Source organism: Sus scrofa, chromosome 12 (genome assembly GCF_054392235.1).
Source record: "Sus scrofa isolate SSC_HxYL_T2T_F1_AM1 chromosome 12, Sscrofa_HxYL_maternal_Yorkshire_Landrace_v2.0, whole genome shotgun sequence".
NCBI classification, from domain to species: Eukaryota; Metazoa; Chordata; class Mammalia; order Artiodactyla; family Suidae; genus Sus; species Sus scrofa.
In genome coordinates this window covers 1,311,761-1,332,088 of record NC_139394.1, presented here as the reverse complement: position 1 = coordinate 1,332,088, position 20,328 = coordinate 1,311,761, and the positions used below count along the sequence as shown (strand labels likewise).

General features: G+C 61.5%; 1 protein-coding gene across 1 annotated transcript in view; it reads right to left on the bottom strand.

The window, feature by feature from the left end:
- Positions 1-2,225: 2,225 nt before the first annotated feature.
- The window catches only part of NPLOC4 (NPL4 homolog, ubiquitin recognition factor), a 34,166-nt gene continuing 16,063 nt past the window's right edge, over positions 2,226-20,328 (bottom strand). Inside the window, exons 9-17 of the mRNA XM_021066476.2 lie at positions 19,555-19,641; positions 16,877-16,948; positions 16,369-16,495; positions 14,108-14,268; positions 9,458-9,529; positions 7,018-7,113; positions 5,991-6,107; positions 4,658-4,760; positions 2,226-4,484 (exon numbers count right to left, since the gene is read on the bottom strand). Coding sequence (XP_020922135.1) covers positions 4,327-4,484; positions 4,658-4,760; positions 5,991-6,107; positions 7,018-7,113; positions 9,458-9,529; positions 14,108-14,268; positions 16,369-16,495; positions 16,877-16,948; positions 19,555-19,641 — 993 coding nt within the window. The 3' untranslated portion in view covers positions 2,226-4,326. The remainder of the gene's footprint in view (positions 4,485-4,657; positions 4,761-5,990; positions 6,108-7,017; positions 7,114-9,457; positions 9,530-14,107; positions 14,269-16,368; positions 16,496-16,876; positions 16,949-19,554; positions 19,642-20,328) is intronic.

Sequence of the window (20,328 nt, the reverse complement as noted above, 5' to 3'; positions counted from 1 at the left end):
CAGGGCACTGCTGGGTCTGAGCGCGACCACGGATAGAAGTATCCCTCTCTTGATGCTGTCTGTGGATGCGTTGGTTTGGCCAGTGGGGACAAAGAGTAAGCCAGAGTTGTTGTGGGTTGAGGGCAGAGGAGCGTAAAGAAAATGCCTGACCACATCTCAGGAAGAGGGGCAGCTCATCAGCAATCAGCCTGGGGGTTGGGGTGAAGGCAGAGCCCAACACCTCTCCTTCCCAACCCTGATTTCCAAGGCTTCGGTGAGAGGTGCTGACCAGAGGGCCCAAGAGCTCTCTGGATGAGACTCAGAGGCCCAGAGCAACCCTGAGAAGTGCCTGCAGTCAATCACAGCCTCCTTCTAGAAGCCACTGGGAAAGTCTCCAAGGCCAGACATCCATGAGTGAGAGAGGCATCTGCAGTGTGTGGCCAGACAGGGCAAGCTGAGGGGGTCCAGCTGCCAAATGTTTTCTTAGCTTGAGTTAAGCTGACCTCACCAAGGCAAAAACCTGCAAAACACAAAGAACCAGTAGCAAAAGTTCTAATCCCACAGTGTTCCTGGGTTGGACACAGCACGAGTGTGGCATTTGCAGTCTGTCCTTCACCTTTTCTGACACCTATTCCTACCTGGCCTTTGAAATTAGAAATGAGTCCCCCACCCCCACACCCCAGAGTGCACAAGTGTTATCAGATGGTCTTTTTTTTTTTTTTTTTTTTTTTAAATGGCTGTACCTGCGGCATTTGGAAGTTCCCAGGCGAGGGGTGGATGGAAGCTGCAGGTGGGGCCTATGCCACAGCCATGTCAACACCGAATTCAAGCTGCATCTGTGACCCACACAGCTACGTGCAACAATGCTGGAAGCTTAACCTACTGAAGGAGGCCAGGGATTGAACCTGCATCCTCAGAGACATCAGGCCCTTAACCCGCTGAGCCACAGGGGGAACTCCCCAGCCAGTCTTCTGACCACCAGTCCCTGTGGGCCACAGACTCAACATCAAAGGAACTATGTCAGAAATGTCCGAAAAAGAGGGCCACGTGGCTCTGGGAGGAAGTGGGCTAAGCTCACCGGACCTACATCCCAGGTTTAGCCCTGACGAGCCAGGCACTGCTCAGTGGGTCATTCCTGTTCCGCTTCCTCCCGCTCAAGGGGACTATGAGGCTCCCAGCCCCAAGCCAGGCAGGCCCCACACTCTGTGATAGATTTATGGCCATCAGCAGTCTGAAGAGCGAGGGGGCCTTGAATACCAGCCCCCAGGGTTGCAGACATGAGCAAAGGGCTTAGACAGTTCTGGGGTGATGTGGAGGGGTCTCTCGGGAGGGTGTGCACCGGTGTGTGGCAGGAGACCTGAGACAGCAGCATAGTTTCTACGCTGCATATGGAGGCTGTGTGTCACGGTCCCAAGAACAAACCACCACCAGGCAGCGGCAGGGGGTGGGAGGGGGCCAGGCCACAGCACACGCAGGGAAGCTACAGGCTGTGCCAGCCTGCCTCACAGGCAGCACAGTGAATGTACCAACACACTGAATGTGCCAGGACCCCGAGTTCCATTTCTAAGCAGTACACGCCACTTGCTGGATTCCAGGGCGCAGGGAGTGTTTCAGAACCTCATCACGTCACAGAACCACCAAGTCCAGCAGCCTGAGCTGCACAGACGGCAGGGCACTGCCAGTAAAAGCAGGCAAATTCAGGAATGTGATGGGAGGCCAGCGTGGAGCGCTGCCCCCAAACCCCGGGTCCAGAGCCCAGGCCAGGCCTGCTGCTTTACCCTGAGGCAGGGCCCCTCGGGCAGCAGTGGCCAGTATTCAGGGAGCAGTGAGCCAGTGGCCAAAAGAGTGGGCAGTACGGTGCACGTGAGAGCTGGCACCTGAACACCAGGGAGAGTGGCCCCTGGCCGTCACTCCACGAGGGGGGCTTCAGCGCAGGCAGCAAGTCATCTCCAGCCTCACCCCCCACCCCTGTGCAGTCTGGGGGCTTCCCGAAGGCATCCATCCCCTGCTGCCTGGCTGCGTTCCCCTGACCCGCCACGCAGAGCCCAGGAGCAGCCACATGGATGTTTGCGTGGGGAGCACAGCGCCTAGGAGGGGGCAGGGGGGAGTGGGGTCTCTCTTCAATAGTCTAAACAGGGCAGTGACACGTGGAGGGGAAAGTCGTCCTGTCACCTAAAGAGGTAGGCGCAATGAGGCTTGGGAAAGGAGAGGCCTCGGAGCCCAGGAAGGACAAAGGGGCGCTGGCAGTCGCTTCAGGTACTTTTATTGGTTCCACTGCAGGGCTGGAGTCCAGGCAACGCTACTGTGAACCCAACCAAGGCACAGCTGCAAGCCCCAAGCGGGAGCACCGGGAGTAGGCTGGGTGGCAGAGGCCGGCACCCGACTGCCCCCCGCCCGCCACTGGGTTATGGTGCCTGGTGGCCTGAGAGGGTACGTCCACGCAAGGGCAGGGAGGATGCAGGTGGGGCTGGGGGCCTCTGCTCCGTGCACCAGGAGGTGGCTGAGCTGCCCGGGCCTGGGCCTGGTGGCAGGCTGCTTCCCACCCCTCAGGCTGAGCCCTGACTCTTTGGACAATAAAATAAAGTGCATTACTGAACAAAGAGTGACTCGAAACCAGAAGCAAAGAAATCACAGTACTTTTTCTTTAGCTAAAAGACAAAAGGAAACCAACTATGCAGATGCCAGAAGGTCAGGGTGAGGCGAATACAGGTTGAAGAGAAAAGGACACCAGCTCCGTGGATAAAGACAGAGCCAGCAGAGGAGGAACGGGGGCTGCGAGTCTGAGGCTAGTGCCCTCCCACCCCCCTGCAGCCTCACAGCCCATCCGAGGAGCCAAGGACACAGCCCAGAGTGCCACGGGGCGGCTGCCAGCAGCAGGAGCAGCCGGTCCCCACTGCTTCTTGGTGGTGGCTGCACGTGAGCTGGAGAGAGCGGCTGCTCTGCATCTCCTGCCCTGCAGGACAGACCCTCTGCTACAGCCAGACCCACGCCAGGTGACCCACCTCCTGGAGGCGCCAGGCACGGCCCCCGCCATGGTGAACACACCCACCAAGGGTGAGGGAGGGTCACACAGGCTTGCCTCTCGCCCCCAAGACAGAGACACAGAGTCCCCAAGCAGCTCGTGTCTGGGCCAGCCTCCCACAGATGCATGTCGTGCAGCTTGGAGCTACGACTCTTGTTAAGGCAAAGAGGCAGCAGGGCGCCCACAGCTCCCTGGGGAAGGGTCGGACCTGAGCCTAGCCAGAGGGAACCAGGGACCCCAGAGCACGCGCAGGGCCTGACTGCAGCCTTGTCCTGGGACGGCCTGGACCCACACCTCAGCCCGGCACCCACCTTCCGGTGTGCTGGTGGCGGTCCCACGCGGCCCTCACAACAAGCTCCTACTCCCTCACCTGGCCTCCTGGCCAAGTCGCCATGCCAGAGGCCAGGGCCCCAGAGCTTCTGGTCCTGCCTGGGCACCCAGCTCACCCCCTGCAGGCCTGATCAGTGGCACCGGCCGCCCGGGGGGGTGGGGGCCTACTCGACCACCCAGTCCGCAGCTGGCACCGTCGTGCGGCTTGGCAGGAGAGTCTCAGGCACTGAGGTTTACTTGCGAGGAGTCCTGACGGTGGGTCCCGGGCCACTCATGCTCCCCGCGCCCCCACAGGGACGCACTGAAGGAGGGCTAGGGCGGAAACTAGTCTCTCCCACTCCCTGTTTATGGAGTTTTTATCTTAAAAAAAATAAATACGTCTTCTGGGCAGGAATTACTGATAACTGTTATTACAACCAATGCAGACTTTAAAAGCCCCGGAGGCCGGGGGAGAGCAGGAACGGGCGGGCAGCAGATTTACCTGCAGGCCAAGGGGACGGGAGGCCAGCAAGCCCGTGGCCACGCGTTCCCAGCAGACAGCGGCTCCCGGGGGAGGACGTGGCCCCCACAGGCAGGGCCCGCCCCAGAGCAACGGGGTACAGAGGCCACCAAGAGCTCCCAGCCCAAACATGGGCGAGGCAGGAACAGAAAGCATCCCAAAGGAAGGAAAAAAGAAAGCTGGGTGGCGGCAGCGAGCCCTGCGGCCCCTCGGTCCTAGGTGATGACACAGAGGCACCTAGTCCTCCCGCCGCAGGGGGCCGTGCGGCCTGTGCAGGCGGGGCTGGCCAGGAGGCCGTCTCGGCCGCAGAACACCGGCCTGGCCCCTCCTTCCAGGGGAGCCTGTGCCGAGAAGCTTCGTGGGTCGGAGACCCCAGGGCAGCCACTGCCATCGCCACCAAGCCCTTCAGGGCTGCCCGCCGTGGGGCCCCGGGGCCCTAGGTCCTGGCTTCCGAGGGGCTGGGCTGGGCCCGTCCTGCCCGCAGGGCCCGGGAGCCCTAGGTCCGGGGGAGGCTGCACATCTCGCAGTGGCCGGTGCCAGGCTGGTTCATGAAGGTGCAGTGCTGACAGGCCCACATGGCGGCCGAGGCTGCGTGTGTGGGGCCCCCGACGGCGCCGTACTCCTGGAGGCCGGGAAGCTGCACGCCGACGGTGCCTGCGGGGCGGGAGGAGAAGCGACAGGTGAATAAACACCCGCGGAACTGCACCCGCAAGAGTGCTGGCGGGACACAGGCATAACATCCTGGAGGCCTGTCTGTGCTTGTTCCAGTGCCCGTGAGGCCAGAACACGTCTGGCGTCAGGTCTGCGGGGCTGGGAAGGGCACTCACTGCACAGCTGCTCGATGGTGGCCCACTGCTCCGACTTCTTCCACGTCTGGGCCAGCTCCTCATTTCTGGTCCTCACGGCCTCCAGCAGCAAGCTGATGCTGTCCTGCCAGACGCCAAAAAAGAAGGTTCCCACTTGCTTCACAGATGGGAGACGGACCTGCTCCCAAGTTTCTTTTCCCCAACACGAAGACACGCTTTAGAGGAGACATCAAAAATCTCACAGGCTGTCACTAGGAACCACAAAACACCACGCACTCAAGTCTATAAATGTAAGCGCTACACTGAGCTGACGCGTGACTTCTTCCCAGAGCCGGCGCCTGTGCCGCTCTCTGCCCGGGGCTGGCGGTGCCCCACCCCCAGGCAACCACGGCCCAGCCTCCCCGCTCGAGCCCGGCTGGCCCTGTCCTCTGCCTCATGTCTGCATGTCAGTGCACTCTGCACCCTAGGCCTCCAGGGTCACCGTGCAGAGAACCAGCGGGTCACAGAATGAGCTTCAGAAAGCTCTCCGGGTTCTCAAGCAGCACCTACAGGATCCACTCCCTAACAGGTGACGGCAAAGCAGCCCCCCGTTACCAGCGAGGAGGCCCTGAGCTTCCACCCCCTCCCTGACTGGACAGGAAGCCGCCAAGCCCGGGGCTGGAGGTGCACCGCTCTGGGTTTAACATGAAGGCAAAGCCAGTGAGCTTGGTGTGCCTGGGAAGTTTGGGGACAAAACACAGACACCAGACAAGCCCAGCAGGATACAAGAACAGCTCCAGGCCACCTGGCCCAGAAGAGCAGTCGGAGGGGCGGGCCTTTCCTTCCTACCCTGTCGCCTCGCAGAAGTGCGGTTGTCTCAGGCAGAAAAGGGGCCCAAAGGAGGAGCCCCCGGGCACAGCCCCGGCGAGGGGCCTCCCGGCTGGACCCACTGCCCCGGGCCATGCAGGCAGCAGCTGCCATCTCTAGCCCTCGCCCTCGTCTCTCCAACAGAGGGTCTGGAAAATGCCAGTGTGCAGCTGTGCGCCCGGGCCTGGGCACAGGCCAACCTCCTGGGCCGGGACGAGGAAGCAGAGTTAACGCGGGAGGCGGGAGCGCGGGGAGGCAGAGGCTGGGACTCCCAAGCTCCTCCGACAGAGCTCTGCCTGCGGTTTGGCCAGAAGGACACGGAGCCGAGTGGCCTCCGCGTCCCCGTGACTCCAGCAAGCGGCGGAGCTGCGCCACCAGGGGACACGCTGCTCCCGGGCAAACGCTCCGGGGAAGCGCCCTGCTCTCAAGGCCCACGGGCCCAGCTGCGGGCCCCGGCCCAGCTGCCCGGAAGGCCCTGCCCTGTGAGGAGGAGCCCAGCCGGCCGCACCTGCAGAGGCATGACGTCATTGGTGACCAGGAACAGCAGGAGGTGGAAGTCCGAGACGGTGTCCAGGAAGACGGACGAGGTGCTCTGGGACAGGTAGGTGGCCAGGCTGTGGAAGTCCTACGGCGACAGGCGTCGGGGGAGGGACAGACGTGAGCGGGGAGCCTCGGCCCTCGGCGGACGGCCCTCCCTCCTCCCGGAACCACACCGCCTGGACCCGGGACGGAGGAAGGCCCAGCACCCGCAAAGCTGTGGCCGTGGCTGCTCAGCACACCTGACTTGTCCAGAGGGGAAGCGGCCCGGCTGGGCGACTCTCATGCTTGCCACCAGGGCGCTGGGGTGGGAAGGGCCTCTGCGGGCCGGGAGGAGCCCTGTCTGTCTACACGCGCGCCACGGCCTCGCCGTGCTGTCCATCTTGGGCCACAGGACAGGGAGGAGACGTGTGCGGGTGGAGAGTGCCACTGACTCTTTCTGCGGGACCGGAGTGTCTCTGCACCCCCAGCACCCAGGCAGGCGGGCCGCAAGGAAAGTGAGCACCGGCAGCCTGTGAGCCAGTCACCGTGCGGGAGGCGGTCTCACTGCGGCAGCGCGCAGCACGCGCGTTTGCACACCAGCGCGGCGGCCCCACGAGGGGGGCCCAGCAGCTGCGACCTGGCCTGGCGGACAGGCGAGAGCCCTGAAGGCTGGGCCACGTGAGGCCCCGTGGCCCGGGCGGTGCCCGAGCCACGGCAGGGTGACGAGGTGGCGAGAGACAGCTCGTCCCTCATCGCAGAGCTGCTGGGAGGGGACACAAGGTGGCCAGCGGCGGGCCCCGAACGGTGCCCCTGGCAAAGCCCCAGCCTGAGGACCCTGAGGATGTGCCCACAGGCTCGGCCGCGGTCCTGCCCTCAGCAGGCGCCTGGCGCTGGGCTCCATCACAAGGCCAAAGAGAAGAGTCAGGAAGCCCGGTGCTTCCCGGGAAACACAGCAGTGACACAAGAGGAGCAGGCAGCAGCGACTTACACTGTGCTCCTGAGGACAAAGAGCTCACCTGCGTCTCACCCAAAACATCCCGGTTTTCAATAGGAAATGGATTTTGCGAAATAGAAAAAGTATAAACTGGATCCTTGGGGAAAGTCGTCGTGATCTAATGAAGAAAACACACACACACATGATAAATCAGCAGGGGGCTGGGCCCTGAGCGCACCCCTCCCTGCCCCGCCCCCCCGCAGGGGTCCTGGCTGGTCCACACTCAAGGGGATGCCAAAGCCTCAGCACCGCCCCCAGGTGGAAATCCTGCAACTCTGGACCCTGGGGGGCAAACTAAAGGGTCCTTTTGAGGGACCGCTAGGATGGCGGTACGCGGCACGGGGCCGGCTGCCCAGGCAGCTGCTCTCCTGCCATCCAGGCTGGACTGGAGCGCAGCCACAGGAACAGAGGGCCTGACGGCTCTGAGGGCCACAGTGCCCTCCAGCGAGCTGGCTGAGGCCCTTCTGCATTTCCAGGTTCCGTGCCCTGGAGCTGGCACATCCAGGCAGGAAGAAGGGCAAGGCCGCTGGACACAGGGCACCGCTGCCCCTGAAGAGGGTGGCGTCAAGAGCTCGGGTGCACAGGGGAGCCCGAGCCCCTCACCTGGCTCAGAGACGCCTCAGAAGCGACAGGGCGTCTTAAATCCGACGTACAATCAATAGAAGCTACGGGCACGGGGCAGATGTACAAGAATCAACACCAACCGCTCCTCATCCCTCCCGGGGGACGGCCCTCCCCGCGAGGCACCCAAGTGGGAGCCCTCTGCCAGCTTTCGCTGGCGCAGCTCCTCCTCTGCAACCTGACGCTGGCGGCAGCAGATTACACCTCGTCCAGATTGACGGTAGCTGTTCTGGTTCCTCCGGGACTATTTCTAAAGCATGAAAACGTTGCTCTGGCCTGGTTTCTGCATCAGCCAAGGCAGCGAGCTGCTTCAGGCTGGCTGGCCCAGGACCCGCTGTGGCCGTGCCAGCGCTGTGAAGGGGAGCTGAGCCATCAGTTGCTCCCAAACTCAGGCACCGCTGTGCTTTTACTGCCGAGACCACGTGGCCTCGAGCCGCAGGGAGTGGCCTCTGGAACGTGCTCCGTCCACCGGAGAGATGTGGGGCCAGCCAGAGAGCCCGTGCCCGAGGCTGCCTACCACTCTGACACAAGGAGCCCGCAGAGGGAGCGGCACACGTGGGGGCTCAGTGGCAGCTGCTGCCACGATTCTAGAGACGGGAGAGGGGCCGCCGCGCTTCTGGCCGAGCCTGTGGCCTGCTGGAGGCCCTCCCTTTGGAAGGCAGAGCCGGCAGTGCCCTGGCAACACGGCCACTGGTGAGGGAATGTGGACTTAGAGGGAGGGTCTGCTGGACCTGGAGCTGCCCCTGGAGAGCGACAGACTCAAGGTTCCCACGGGGTCTGTGAATATCCCAGACGCCTAGGCAGAGGATGCAGGGCACCAAACACCTCGTCTTGGGCTCAAACCTTCTCCCAACCCAGGCCGCCTCGTCAACCAGCTGAGCACCCACGGAAGCCCGAGAAGCCACTCGGTCACAAGATGTGAAGTCATCAGGTGCCCTGGACAGGAGGGGGCTGGGGCCGGGGAGGAGCTGGGCGCCTGTCTGGACACCACTGCCCCCTCCTTCCTAGGGGAGCGCTCCGGGCGGCGGGGCTGGATGCTCCTGCGAGCAGAGCACGGGTGCAAGGACTTGGCTCCTCTGAGAAAGGAAAGGCCGGGGAGGCCACTGGGAGAGGGCTCAGGAAGCTGCCTTTCATCGCGCAGACGCCTGCCAGGGGACGCCCCATCAAGCTGCTCTCATCCTAATCGCCCCGAGGTGGCCTCAGAGCAGACGCCTTCGCGGCCTCGGTGATAAACGCGGGCTCGGGAGCTGTCAGTTGGAATGGCGCGTTGGCGGGCTTGGCTCACGGGGATCCGCAGCTCCAAGCGCAACAACACTTCACAGCCGGAATCACGTGCCCGTCCCGAGTCCAAATGCAGCCCGAATTCATCCTGGCAGGAAGCAGGGAGGAAACCAGCGCCTCCGTGCCCTCTGCCCTGCGGCCACGTCTCCGTGGGCGGAGCTGGGACTTGGGGAAGGTGTGTGGGTACCAGGGGCCTTCTCAGCTCCTGGAGTGCTCCCGCGAGACCACAGCCCCCTGCACTCAGGGACAGAGTCGTGGCCCACCACGAGCCCGGCTGTGGCAGCGCAGCTGTGCCGGGGTGGCAGCCGCACAGGGAGCAGGGAGAGGCGGTCCTCCCCTGCACTTACCCCCTTAAGTTGTTTTTAAGGAAATAAGAGACAAGCTGAAAGGAAGAGCCCTAAGATTTGGAGCCTTTCAGAGCCACCAGCGGCTCGGTGATGCATGCACCTCTGGGGCCCGTCCTGGGCCAGGCAGGGGGGCAGGCGCTCAAGCGCCCGCGCCCTCGCAAGGCCACCCCGCCTGCTGTCCTGGCCCCGGGGAGAGGGAGATGGCACGCTTACGTCTATGATCAGGTACTCCACGGGCAGGGGGCGGGCCAGCTGCGTGATCTCGTTGCCGAACTTGTCTATGTCCTGAAACACGAGAGGAGGTCTGGGCGTGAGTCCCGGCGGCTGCCCTGCGACAGGGTCTCCTTCCACCCATCTGGTCCCCTCTTGCACGACTACAATTCTTGTCGAAGTGAGTAACAAGTAGAGAGGAAAATGGGCCCCTTCTGGCAATGAATCCACCTTCCACCGTCGCCTGGAGCTCTCGACGCGAACACAACCCGGCAGAACAGCCTTGCTTTAGGCCAGGGTTGGCCGGGGTCTCTGCAGAGAAAGCGCCTCCCAGACCCGTCCTCAGCCACCTCATCCGCCTGGTGCTAAAGCTGCGGGAGACACAGACACAGGGCTCCCACCCCCGCGGGCCACCTCCAGGCCCCTTCCTCGGGAGGCGCTTAGCCTCACACCTGAATGCTACAACTAACTTTTTTGCTTTTTAGGGCCGAACCTGCAGCATGTGGAGGTTCCCAGGGTAGGGGTCGAATCGGAGCTGCAGCTGCCGGCCTACACCACAGCCACAGGAATGCTGGATCCGAGCCGTGTCTGCAACCTACACCACAGCTCATGGCAACGCTGGATCCTTAACCCACTGAGCAAGGCCAGGGATCGAACCTGCAACCTCACGGATGCTAGTCAGATTCATTTCCGCTGCGCCACAGCGGGAACTCCTGAATGCGAACTCTTAACCTTACATCTCTGAAACCTCAACTTCATGGAAACTTAACCCCTGTGCATTAATAAAATACACACACGCACACGCACGCGGACACGGGACCTCCCACCACCCATCTGTCAGAGTCTAAACGTGTTCTGCTTTGTCAGATGCACGGAGCATAGAGTTTAATTACGGGGAAAACGGCCAGCATACGTTCATTAATCATAAGATGACAATTAGATCTGATTTATGTCAAACAGAGCTCTAGAAATAAATTCATAAAAACCGGCGCTTTCCATTAAAAGTTCTGCAAAAGGGGTCATATTTTCCCTCTAAGTCATCACTTGCCATCACAGAAATCATTCGCCGAGTCATACACAAATCCCACAGCCGCGGCGCCCGATCGCGTTTACATTTACGAAGGTGCGCGGGTGACGCGAGGCCGCCTGGGCACAGCGCACCTTCGGGGATGTCGGAGGGTCTGGTGGGCCACCTTCCCCAGCCGTCCCAGGCTCCAGCAGGCCCACCCCTACCGGGGCGCTCCTTCCCTCAGCAGCGCAGCTGCTCCTCGCGCACGCCGGCTTCGCAGCCGCTCTGTCCGCAGCCCCGAGACCTGCCGGCAGGACCCCGCCCCTCTGCCTCCCGGACCACGGTCCCCCCCCCCCCGCCTCGCTACCCAAGACACACGCGCGCCACCAGGACCTGTTCCTGGAAATGTGGCCTGCTTCCAGCCCTTCCATCAGGGCCGGCCTCCCTGGGGCTTCCGTGGGCTCCTTCCTGCAGCAGGCAGGCTGGGCCGGCTCTCCGTGGCTCCACCGCCTCTACGGGCGGCAGCAGCCCTGACGTGAGGCTCCTAGACGGGTCCTGGGGTCCCAGGAGAGGCCGTTTCTCGTTGGAGGAGACGTGGTGGGAAGCGGGACTCATTTCCAGTCGGCTAACTCACCATCTCCAAAAACGCACGCCTGCCCCCCAAGAAACAACCTACAACAGCTCACGCGGAGGGAGCCCGCCTGGGATTCGTCTTCAAATCGAATTAAGCGCTATTAACACGCAGACCTCCTCCCCGCACCTGCTGGCGTTACTCCCCCCTCTAGGGACGTTTCCCGTTAAATGCATCCCTCTCTTCCGTGTGTGCCATGCTACTGATTCTTTCGGGTTGGACCACCCCGCTGCGCCCTTCTGCCCCCGGCAAATGAAGGTGCGGCACCGCCCCCTCTTCCCTGGAGGAGAGACAGGTGCCTTCCACCTCGCCCCAGGCCTTCCCGCGAAGGCTCCTGCCGGCCGAGCCCGAGCCCCAGACACCATTTTAAAAGGCAATCGCTTGTTATGGGCGTTGGCGCCCGTCAGGCGGAATGCGCTGGCAAGGAGACATCTGGATCGTAGCTCTGGCCGCCGCCAGAGCGTCAGCAGTTTTACCTCCACCTGCAACAGTCAGAAATCACGGCCCCCGGTGCCTCGCTACCTGCTAGCGGCCGTGTCTGGAAAGGTCGACAAGAAACCCAAGGGTCTCTGTCTTTTAGCTCAAAGGGCCCTGTGCTGGGACAACAGGGGTGGCCCCATCTGGCGGAGGAAAGGGCTGCTGGGCCCTGGGTGCGCTGCCCTCCTCCTCAAAGGACCCGCAAGGAGGCGCCGAGTGAAAACTAGCAGTGCAGTCGGAGCCTCACAGGGTGAAGCAAGAAAGACCGACTTCTCAGGACGAAGTCTTTTTGGAGGACGAGCACCCACAGGGCACCTGTCGGGTGCTTACGACCCCAGCGACACTTCCCCGGGCCCTCGTGGAGCCTGGCCTGGGCCTGACCCGCGCCCCAGTCCCTACACATGACCCGGCATTGCCCCGAGTTGTGGTGTGGGTCGCAGATGCTGCTGGGATCTGGCACTGCTGCGGCATATGCCATGGGTGCGACTCTAAAAAGACGAAAGACAGAAAAGGAAAGAAAGAAAGAAAACCCAGAGTGATCAGTGACACAGAGCCTGAGCTTCGCTGTGGAGACTCTCGTGACCCCAGGGCGCATGGGGCTGCACACAGGCTCTGCCCGCCCGGCTGGCGGTGCCCGCTGGAAAGGAAGAAACCAGCAGAGACCGTGGCTTTCACACAGGCCTGGGGCCGCAACACGGGGGCGCGGGCTGCAAGCCCACGGCCAGCCTCCCCTCAGGTAATGCCCCACTTTTGAGGTGCAAGGGGCCCACGTGTCTAAACCGCAGGAGGCAACGGCCAAGCCGAAAACGCCTTAAGGGCTGGACAGAACCTCCCCTGGCCTTTCGGGGCTGAGTGGCCAAAGACTTAAGGCTGGCTGTGACCTCACAAGGCTCACCAGACGCGTGTGGAAACCCTGGAAGACCGCGCTCCGTGAAAAGGCCGCAGTCAGGTGCGAGCAGATCCCGCCGGATAAGCAGGTCTCCACGGAGGCGGAGAGCCCGCCACCCCAGTTCCCACCAGCGGAAGGGGAAGCCCTCCCGGTGGAAAGGGCCTCTGCTTTTATGATTTTAACAAACACGACCCGCAGAGGACAAAACGCGCCCAACACGCGGGGAGGAAAGACGGACGATGTGACGGCAACTGCAAACCCACCGACGACGCATCGGTGGACGCGGGGCCTTTAACAGGATTACACCCACGACTGGGGGAGGGCCGGCCCATCAGAACTGACCTGGAAATGACGGAGGATCTGCAGAGGGACAGGGAAACAGTCCCTGTAACAGTCTGCCACACGTTCAAAACGCTACGCTCAAACGCGGGAGGCATGGAAACAAACCCCACGTCTCGCGGTGAAACCACAAGGTGCGGGATGAGCAGCCATGAGACGGGATGGGCCCGAGAGAAGGAAGAGCAAAGGAGCCTGAGGAAGCGACGGACACCACCCGGGATGCAGCGGGAGAGAACAGCCCGAGCGGCGGAGCTGCGGTCACTGTCCCGCAGCCAGACGGACGGTGACTGAGGCCCCAGGGAAAGGACACAGCCCCACACTGAGCGCAGCAGTCCCAGAGTGCCCCTGAGGTATCTCCTGCCCCAGTGCCCAGAGCTGGGCCCGGAGGAGAAATCACGGCCCTGCGCGGCCAAGGGGCTCCTGCGGGAGCCATCGGGCACTCAGCAGCTGACCTCCGAACCAGGAGATGACCTTGGGTCACCCGGATGGGCCAAGTCAGACAAGAGCCCTCGCCAGCTGGTGCTGGCGGCGATGGTGGAGCCAGGGCGACGCTCCTTCGGGCTGGGGACAGCCATGGGCCCTGGGAGCCAAAAGCTGCCAAAGGCCTGGCGCCTCACGGGAGATGGAAGCCCCAGTCGACACCACGACCGCCCGGATCCCCACGCACGGAGCGGAGCGGTGGGGCAGCTGGGGGCTGTCCTGCAGCCGCCAAGTCTGCACCAGAAAACATACCCGGCAGCCCAAACCCGACACGATCAGCCCACAGGACCCAGGAGGCCAACGGGATGCGTGAGCGGACACCCAGGCAGGCAGGTCACAATCCCCTGGTAAGAGCAGTGACAAGGCAGGGTGGAAAAGCAGCCAGCCTGACAAGTCACACTGCAGACGGGGACACAGAGGTGACAGCTGCCTTCCCTCCCGCCCCGCAGGAAGCACCCAACGCGACACGTTCAAACCAGAGCACACTTGTCGTCACGGGAAACGACCGTCTGTCTGAGCGGTGAGCCGCAGCCTGGGCCCCGAAGCTCCAGCCTTCCTCCCGCTGACGTCCTGAGGGGCAGCGACGACGCGGTCTGGGCCCGGTGCTCCCAGCGTGCGTCACTCGCACGGCTGCCTGTCACCCTGACGCCGCAGAGGCCCGGGGAGCTGACAGGTGCAAGGACCCCTTCATCCACGGGCGGGGCTCCAGACAACCGGGCTGGCCCCTGGCTCAAGGGCCAGAACACGGCGCAGGTCGCAACGGGCAGGACAGGCCCACGCCCGCAGCGCTCCGCCGCACTCCAGGCTTTCGGAACCGTCGCACGTTACCTTGTAAAACACATCCGGCACGTACTGCTCGCTGCTGGACTCCTTGGCGTAGCCGAGCTCCGGGGCGTCCTTGCAGGGCAGCAGGCACTCGTCCCGGACCAGCGCCATGCACTGATTCGACACCTGGTAGCCCTCGAAGTGCACCTGGTTGTCGGGGCCTCCTGCGCGAGAGAGAGACAGAGACAGACCTGTGACTGAATGCACAAGGGACGTACAAACAAGCCCCGGCGGCGCCCGCCCGGGGCCGCAGAGCCCGTGTGGGGGAGTGGGTCTGGGTGGGCGGCAGAACCCTCCGACGGCAGTGCTGAGCGCCCGGAGGCAGGACGCTGAGATGCCGCTGCAGCCCTTCCAACAGGCTCCACGGGCAACGGCTCGCTCAGAATCGGGCAGGCTCCTGGGAGACGGCCACAAGCCCTGCTCGAGTGCTGCGGGCGAAGCACTGACAGGGGAGAGCCCACCTGGTCTGGAGGCAGAGGATCCAACACCCAGGGACACCTCCCCTCGCTGCCCGGGGAAGGGGGTCGGGGGCCTGAGCATCTGCCAGAGCTGCCGAAGGACGGCTCAGCACGGACGCCAGAGGACTCTGACCGCAAGTCTGATTCGGAGTTAAGTGGTTCACTGACCACCGCTGTAAAACCTTTCAGGGACGTGCCGATTGCAGAGGCAAAAATCCCATGGCCAAGCTGTAATTTCCACCCTCCATCAAGAGGTGTGACTCGATAACTCAAGCACTCAAAGCACAGGCAGCCCGAGTTAGGAACGATTTATAATCCTACAAACGTGCCAGTTCTTTTGGCCCATCCAATGATTCCCGCAGAAACAGGAATTCCAAGGGCTAGGTGACCAGGGGAGCCCGTGGCAGCTGAAAACAGCAGCTCTCTCGAGGAGCAGCGCTGGAAACCCGGGGCAGTGACTCGTGTGATTTCGGTGAAGGGGGCAGCGGGCTGGGTTAGAAGATGCCAGCCGGCTTGCTGTGTTTGGGGGCGGATCCCGCAGAGCCAGGAACTGTTCCCCATCCCACGGGCCTTGAGTGTCCCCTGCACACCTGTGTGACCATCGGGGATCAGACTGGACTGTTTCGAGCCCTGGCCCCGGGACCTCCCACGTGCCGCAGGGGTGCCTGGCCGACCAGCTCTTTCCTTTGCGGTTCCTGGGGCGGTGGTGGCACGCTCGACCAGGACTGACAGGCAGCTAGTTGCTTCCACGCCTGGGCTGTTTGTAAACTGGCTTTTGAACTAGAGGAAGGATGGTTGCCATGAACAAACTCAATTATCTCTGAGGCAGAAACCAAATCTTCACAGGATCGAGGCTAGTATTCACTTTAAACAACTGAGCAAAGAGATCGGCTGGGTTTGCTCGGGTTTTCTGACCACGCCTGCGGCACACAGAGGTCCCCTGGCCAGGGACCGAACCTGAGCCCCAGCACTGGCAGCACCAGAGCCTTACCCGGGAACGCCGAGACTGCTTTTATGAATTGCTTCTGCGAGTTTCAGTCCCCTCCTCCCTTTAAATGATGGGGTCCTGCGCCTGGCTTCCCTGTAGGACAGCGTTTCCAGCATGTCCTGAGAGGTCTGGCGGCACCTTTTCATAGGCCACGGTCTTCCGTCTTTACACATTCACAACGCACATCATGTACACAAGAACACACACGATCTCTCTCTCTCTCTCTCACACACACACACCACTGCCCAAGAAGCTTTAAGGAAACGTTTTCTTAAAAATGACTCTCCCACTCATAAATCACAAGGAACAGAAACAGGAAATCCCTTTTCTCCTGCATAGCCTGACAGGGTCACTCTTGGTTCCCACAAAGGGTCAAAGGCAGCCTGAACTCAGATCCAGACACAAGTGAACCAACTGAAGAGGCCAAGAGTGGACTAGAGGAGGGCCAGGCTAAGAGCCTGGAAGTTTTGCCAAAAAGAAGAATCTTCTGACAGGCCCATCAAGGAAACCTACTGAGGGAGTTCCCATTGTGGCTCAGCGGGTTAAGAACCCAACTGGTATCCACGAGGATGCAGGTTCGATCCCTGGGCTCGCTCAGTGGCGTGAGGATCCGGTGTTGCCGTGCGCTGGGTGTGGGTCGCAGGTGCAGCTCGGATCCCTTGCTGCTCTGGCTGTGGTGTATACACCAGGAGTGCACGCAGCTCCTATTCGACCCCTAGCCTGGCAACCTCCCTGTACCACAGGCGTGGCCCTAAAAATAAGAAAAAGAAAACCTACTGAAACTAAGTGAAGAGCGCGAAGCTACTGCATGAGGATACCTGTAGCCACGGCAGTAACAAACTTGGATCCAAAATGCCCGTCTGGGGAGAGCCGGCACACGTTGGGGTGCTTGTTCTGGAAGTCTCCCGCAGTGATACATTCCTCCGAACTCAGGAAGTAGGTGTCCTGAGAAAGACAACCAGCAGGTCAAGGTTCACAGCCGCACGTCAAGATACGCCTCCGTTTCTTCTCTAGAAACGTTAACAGCTAAACCGGCACGTGCCAAAACTGCCGCGAGACAAGGACCTGTTACAGACTCTGCACCAAAACCACTCGCAACCAGTGAGGCTGGAAGCAGGAGGCAACCCACCCGCACGGCCGGCCTCCCCAGAGCACCAGTTTATGAAGGAAAACAGACAGAGCGGACAGACCGGCCTTCCTCCACCAAGAACGCTGTGCTGAAAACAGCGTGGTCGTAGCGAGCGCCGGGCCGAGGCGCCTGGGCGTGAGGCCCGGCGCGGGTCTGTAACAAGCTGCGGCCCAGCCCGCACTCCCGGCCCCTCTCACCTTGTTCCGACTGTAGCGCACGGTGCCCTTCCGGGCGTCTTCGGAGACAAGGTCTGTAAATATCCAGCCAACCTGCCCGAAAGAGAGAGATGCCTTCTGAGTCCCTTGCTGAAACGGACGCTGCGTGTCCTCTGCCTTCCGCCTGGAGCACCCCGAGGAGTTCCCGTCGGGGCGCAGCGGAAACGAATCCAGCTGGGAACCACGAGGTTGCGGGTTCCACCCCTGCCCTCGCTCAGTGGGTCCAGGGTCCGGTGTTGCTGTGAGCTGTGGAGTAGGTCGCAGATGTGGCTCGGATCTGGCGTGGCTGTGGCTGTGGCGGAGGCCGGCGGCTGCAGCTCCGATTGGACCCCTAGCCTGGGAACCTCCGTGTGCCGCAGGTGCAGCCGTAAAAAGACAAAAATAAAATAATAAAATAAAATAAAATAGAATAATTTAAAAAAAAAAAAGAGTAACACCCCGAGGAGACTCCTGGGAGCCAGGCCTTTGCTCCCACGAGAGTCGGCTCCTCAGCGACAGCATCGGCCAGGCCACTCTCAATCCACGTGGCCGAGGCCCGCCCCGGCACTGCCGGCCGGAGACCAGGGCTCACGAGCAGAGCTCTTCCATCCGAGGAGTCTTGCCGGCACCACCTGCGCACCCAGCACTGCGCCGAGTGCCCGGGGCCCGGGGGTACAAGATGAACAGAAGGCTGGCAGAAAGGGAACCTGTACCCCAAAGCGGAAGACAGACGACGCGCAAGCAGATGAAGACAACACCCTTTCGGACGCCAGGGATTTCTCCCTGAGACGGGAAAACAGACTCCCTAGAGAAGGCATTTACCACAGAAAGCAGTAACAGGACGGAAACTCCGCTGCGCTCCACGGCAGGGCTGAGCGCACAGGCACCTGGAACACCGGGTCCCAGACCTCAGGCAGGGTCGGCCTCCCGCTCGTCCTGCCGCTGTGCCAGGACCTGCCTGTGGGCGCTGTGAACCCCGTCCTCTGCGGCCCCCAAGCCTCACAGAGGCTCCCCTTCCAGAACCAGACCCTGGCAGGGGGTTTACGAGTGAGGCTGAGTCCAGGCGCACCCCACTTCTGTCCCGTGGAGCAGTGATGTGGTGCCTGGGGCCCTGTCCAGCACAACCGTGACACAAGAGTCTCCAAAGCCTCTCCTGCAGACACCATCAGGCACGTCCATAGACATGGGGGCACTGAAAAATGCCCCCACGAACGAAAGCCCCAGAAGGATGGCCATGAAGAAAATGAGACTTAAAGGATACATGTAATTAAGCAGCAAATAAAGCAGAACCCAAATCAAGCTGAGACAAATAAGGGCTAAGAAAGTCTGGAGAAAGGCCGTTGGCTCACTTCAAGGTCTCCTGTCACGACCATCAGGAAGCAAACCTTTATTAATGAACAGGTAAAAATCTGTATCAATTTCTCCTGTGAATAACAGAAACTTGCAGAATTCAAACCAAAACAGGATGCTAAATCACAATGCTGACTCCCTGTCAGATACATAGCTTTGCTCTGTGGCGCTCCTGTGTCATAAAGCACATTTCCAGTTCTCCTCCCGTTTATCTGCAGGGAGTTTACTTCCCATTGTCTAAATTGGTTAGAAAATAAAGGATAAAACTCACCTCGCTAGCTATTAATAGTGAACTTCTAAGATGTGTTCGAAATCACAGTTAAACATACCTGTAAAAACCCATCTTTAGGAGTTCCCGTCATGGCTCAGCAGAAGTGAATCAGACTAGCACCCTAGGGGACGCAGGTCCGATCCCTGGCCTTGCTCAGCGGGTTAAGGATCCGGCATTGCGTGAGCTGTGGTGTAGGCTGGCAGCTGCAGCTCCGACTGAAGCCCTAGCCTGGGAATCTCCATATGCCGTGGGTGTGGCCCTAAAAAGACAAAAAAAGAGGACTTCCCATCGTGGCGCAGTGGTTGACGAATCAGACTAGGAACCATGAGGTTTCGGGTTCGATCCCTGGCCTCGCTCAGTGGGTTAAGGAGCCGGCGTTGCTGTGAGCTGTGACGCAGGTTGCAGACGCGGCTTGCATCCGGCATTGCCCTGGCTCTGCCGTAGGCCGGCGGCTGCACCTCCAATTAGACCCCTAGCCTGGGAACCTCCATATGCCGCATGTGCGGCCCTCAAAAGACAAAAAAAAAAAAAAAAAAAAGGAAAAGGAAAAAAAACCCATCTTTCAAGTTCCTGGGAACTTTACCAAGGATGTGAGATCAACTAGGTCAGCAGACTCAAAGGCTAAACTCTCCGCCGTCTTCTACCTGCCCGCTAAAGCCAGAGGTTCACCTGCTCAGACGCCTCCACTACAAACAGGCGCTTCCCCTGAAGAGGGGCCGCCATGAACGCCACGGGCAGGCACCCAGGAGGACGTGCCTGCCAGGGCAGGCGGGAGGCACAGCCCAGCGGCAAGGCCCCTCCGGGGCAGGAGGCAGGGTCTTGCTCCTACGGCCTTGTTCCCCCCGACTCTGAGGCAGTGCTCAAGGACCATGTCTGGCTAACACAAGAGCCCCTTTTTCGGCGCCCGATAAAGACAAGCGAGGCCTAAAGACATGCTGCGGCTGAACCCGACCTCGTGCAGCTGGGAGTTCCGTCCCAGGAAAGGCCGGGCCGCCCAACCCACCTGGATGTGCCAACCCACAACCAGGACCCCCCAGGGGCAGCACAACCACCGCAGTACCTTCCTCAGGCCAAGTTTGGCAGCAATTTCGTCAACCACCTCGGCCTTTGGGTCTTCGAGAAGTTCCAGGCTGTTCTGTGTACCAATCTGTGGGGTGTTAAGGAGAGAAGACGGGTTTAGAGGAGCGGGTTCAGAAAAGCAGCCCAGCGGCTCTGCGCCCCTGCGGCTCAGGCGTCACAGAGGAGCACCGGTCTCCCCTGCCGGGCGGGGAGCGACAGCGGCCCAGAGCCAAGGGAACGGCGAGCGGGAGCAAGCCTCCAGGCCTCCCCCAGGCCTGCGCTGTGCTCCTCGCCGAGGCTCAGAAAGACCAGGAAGAGACGGTACGTGGCTGGTTCACAGCAGACAGATCCACACAAGGTGTGCGGCCGTTCAGGACTAAACGAGGCTCTCCAGCCCCACGGGGCCTTCACTGGGGACAGACGTTAGCGTCAAACAGTCTCACTCCAAATAGGCTTGGCTGCAGACAGCAGGATCGGCGCTGAGGTACGATTCATTCCCAGAAAGCAGCCTTGGAACTCGCGTACCCAGCTCCCAAGGGACAGGCCTGGCTTCACAGGCAAGTGGAGTGAGAGGGGGCAGCACACACCCCCGAGCACCCGACCTGGGGGACCTGCTGACGGCTGGCAGAGCCTCGGCTCAGGGCAGTGAGGGGGCGGGGGCTGGCTCACAGGCAACCGACACCGGCCACCGAACCCCACAGCCTGCGCTGGACACAGCTTGCTGAGACCTCCAGTGGGTGCTGAGACCGCCAGTGGGTGCTGAGACCGCCAGTGG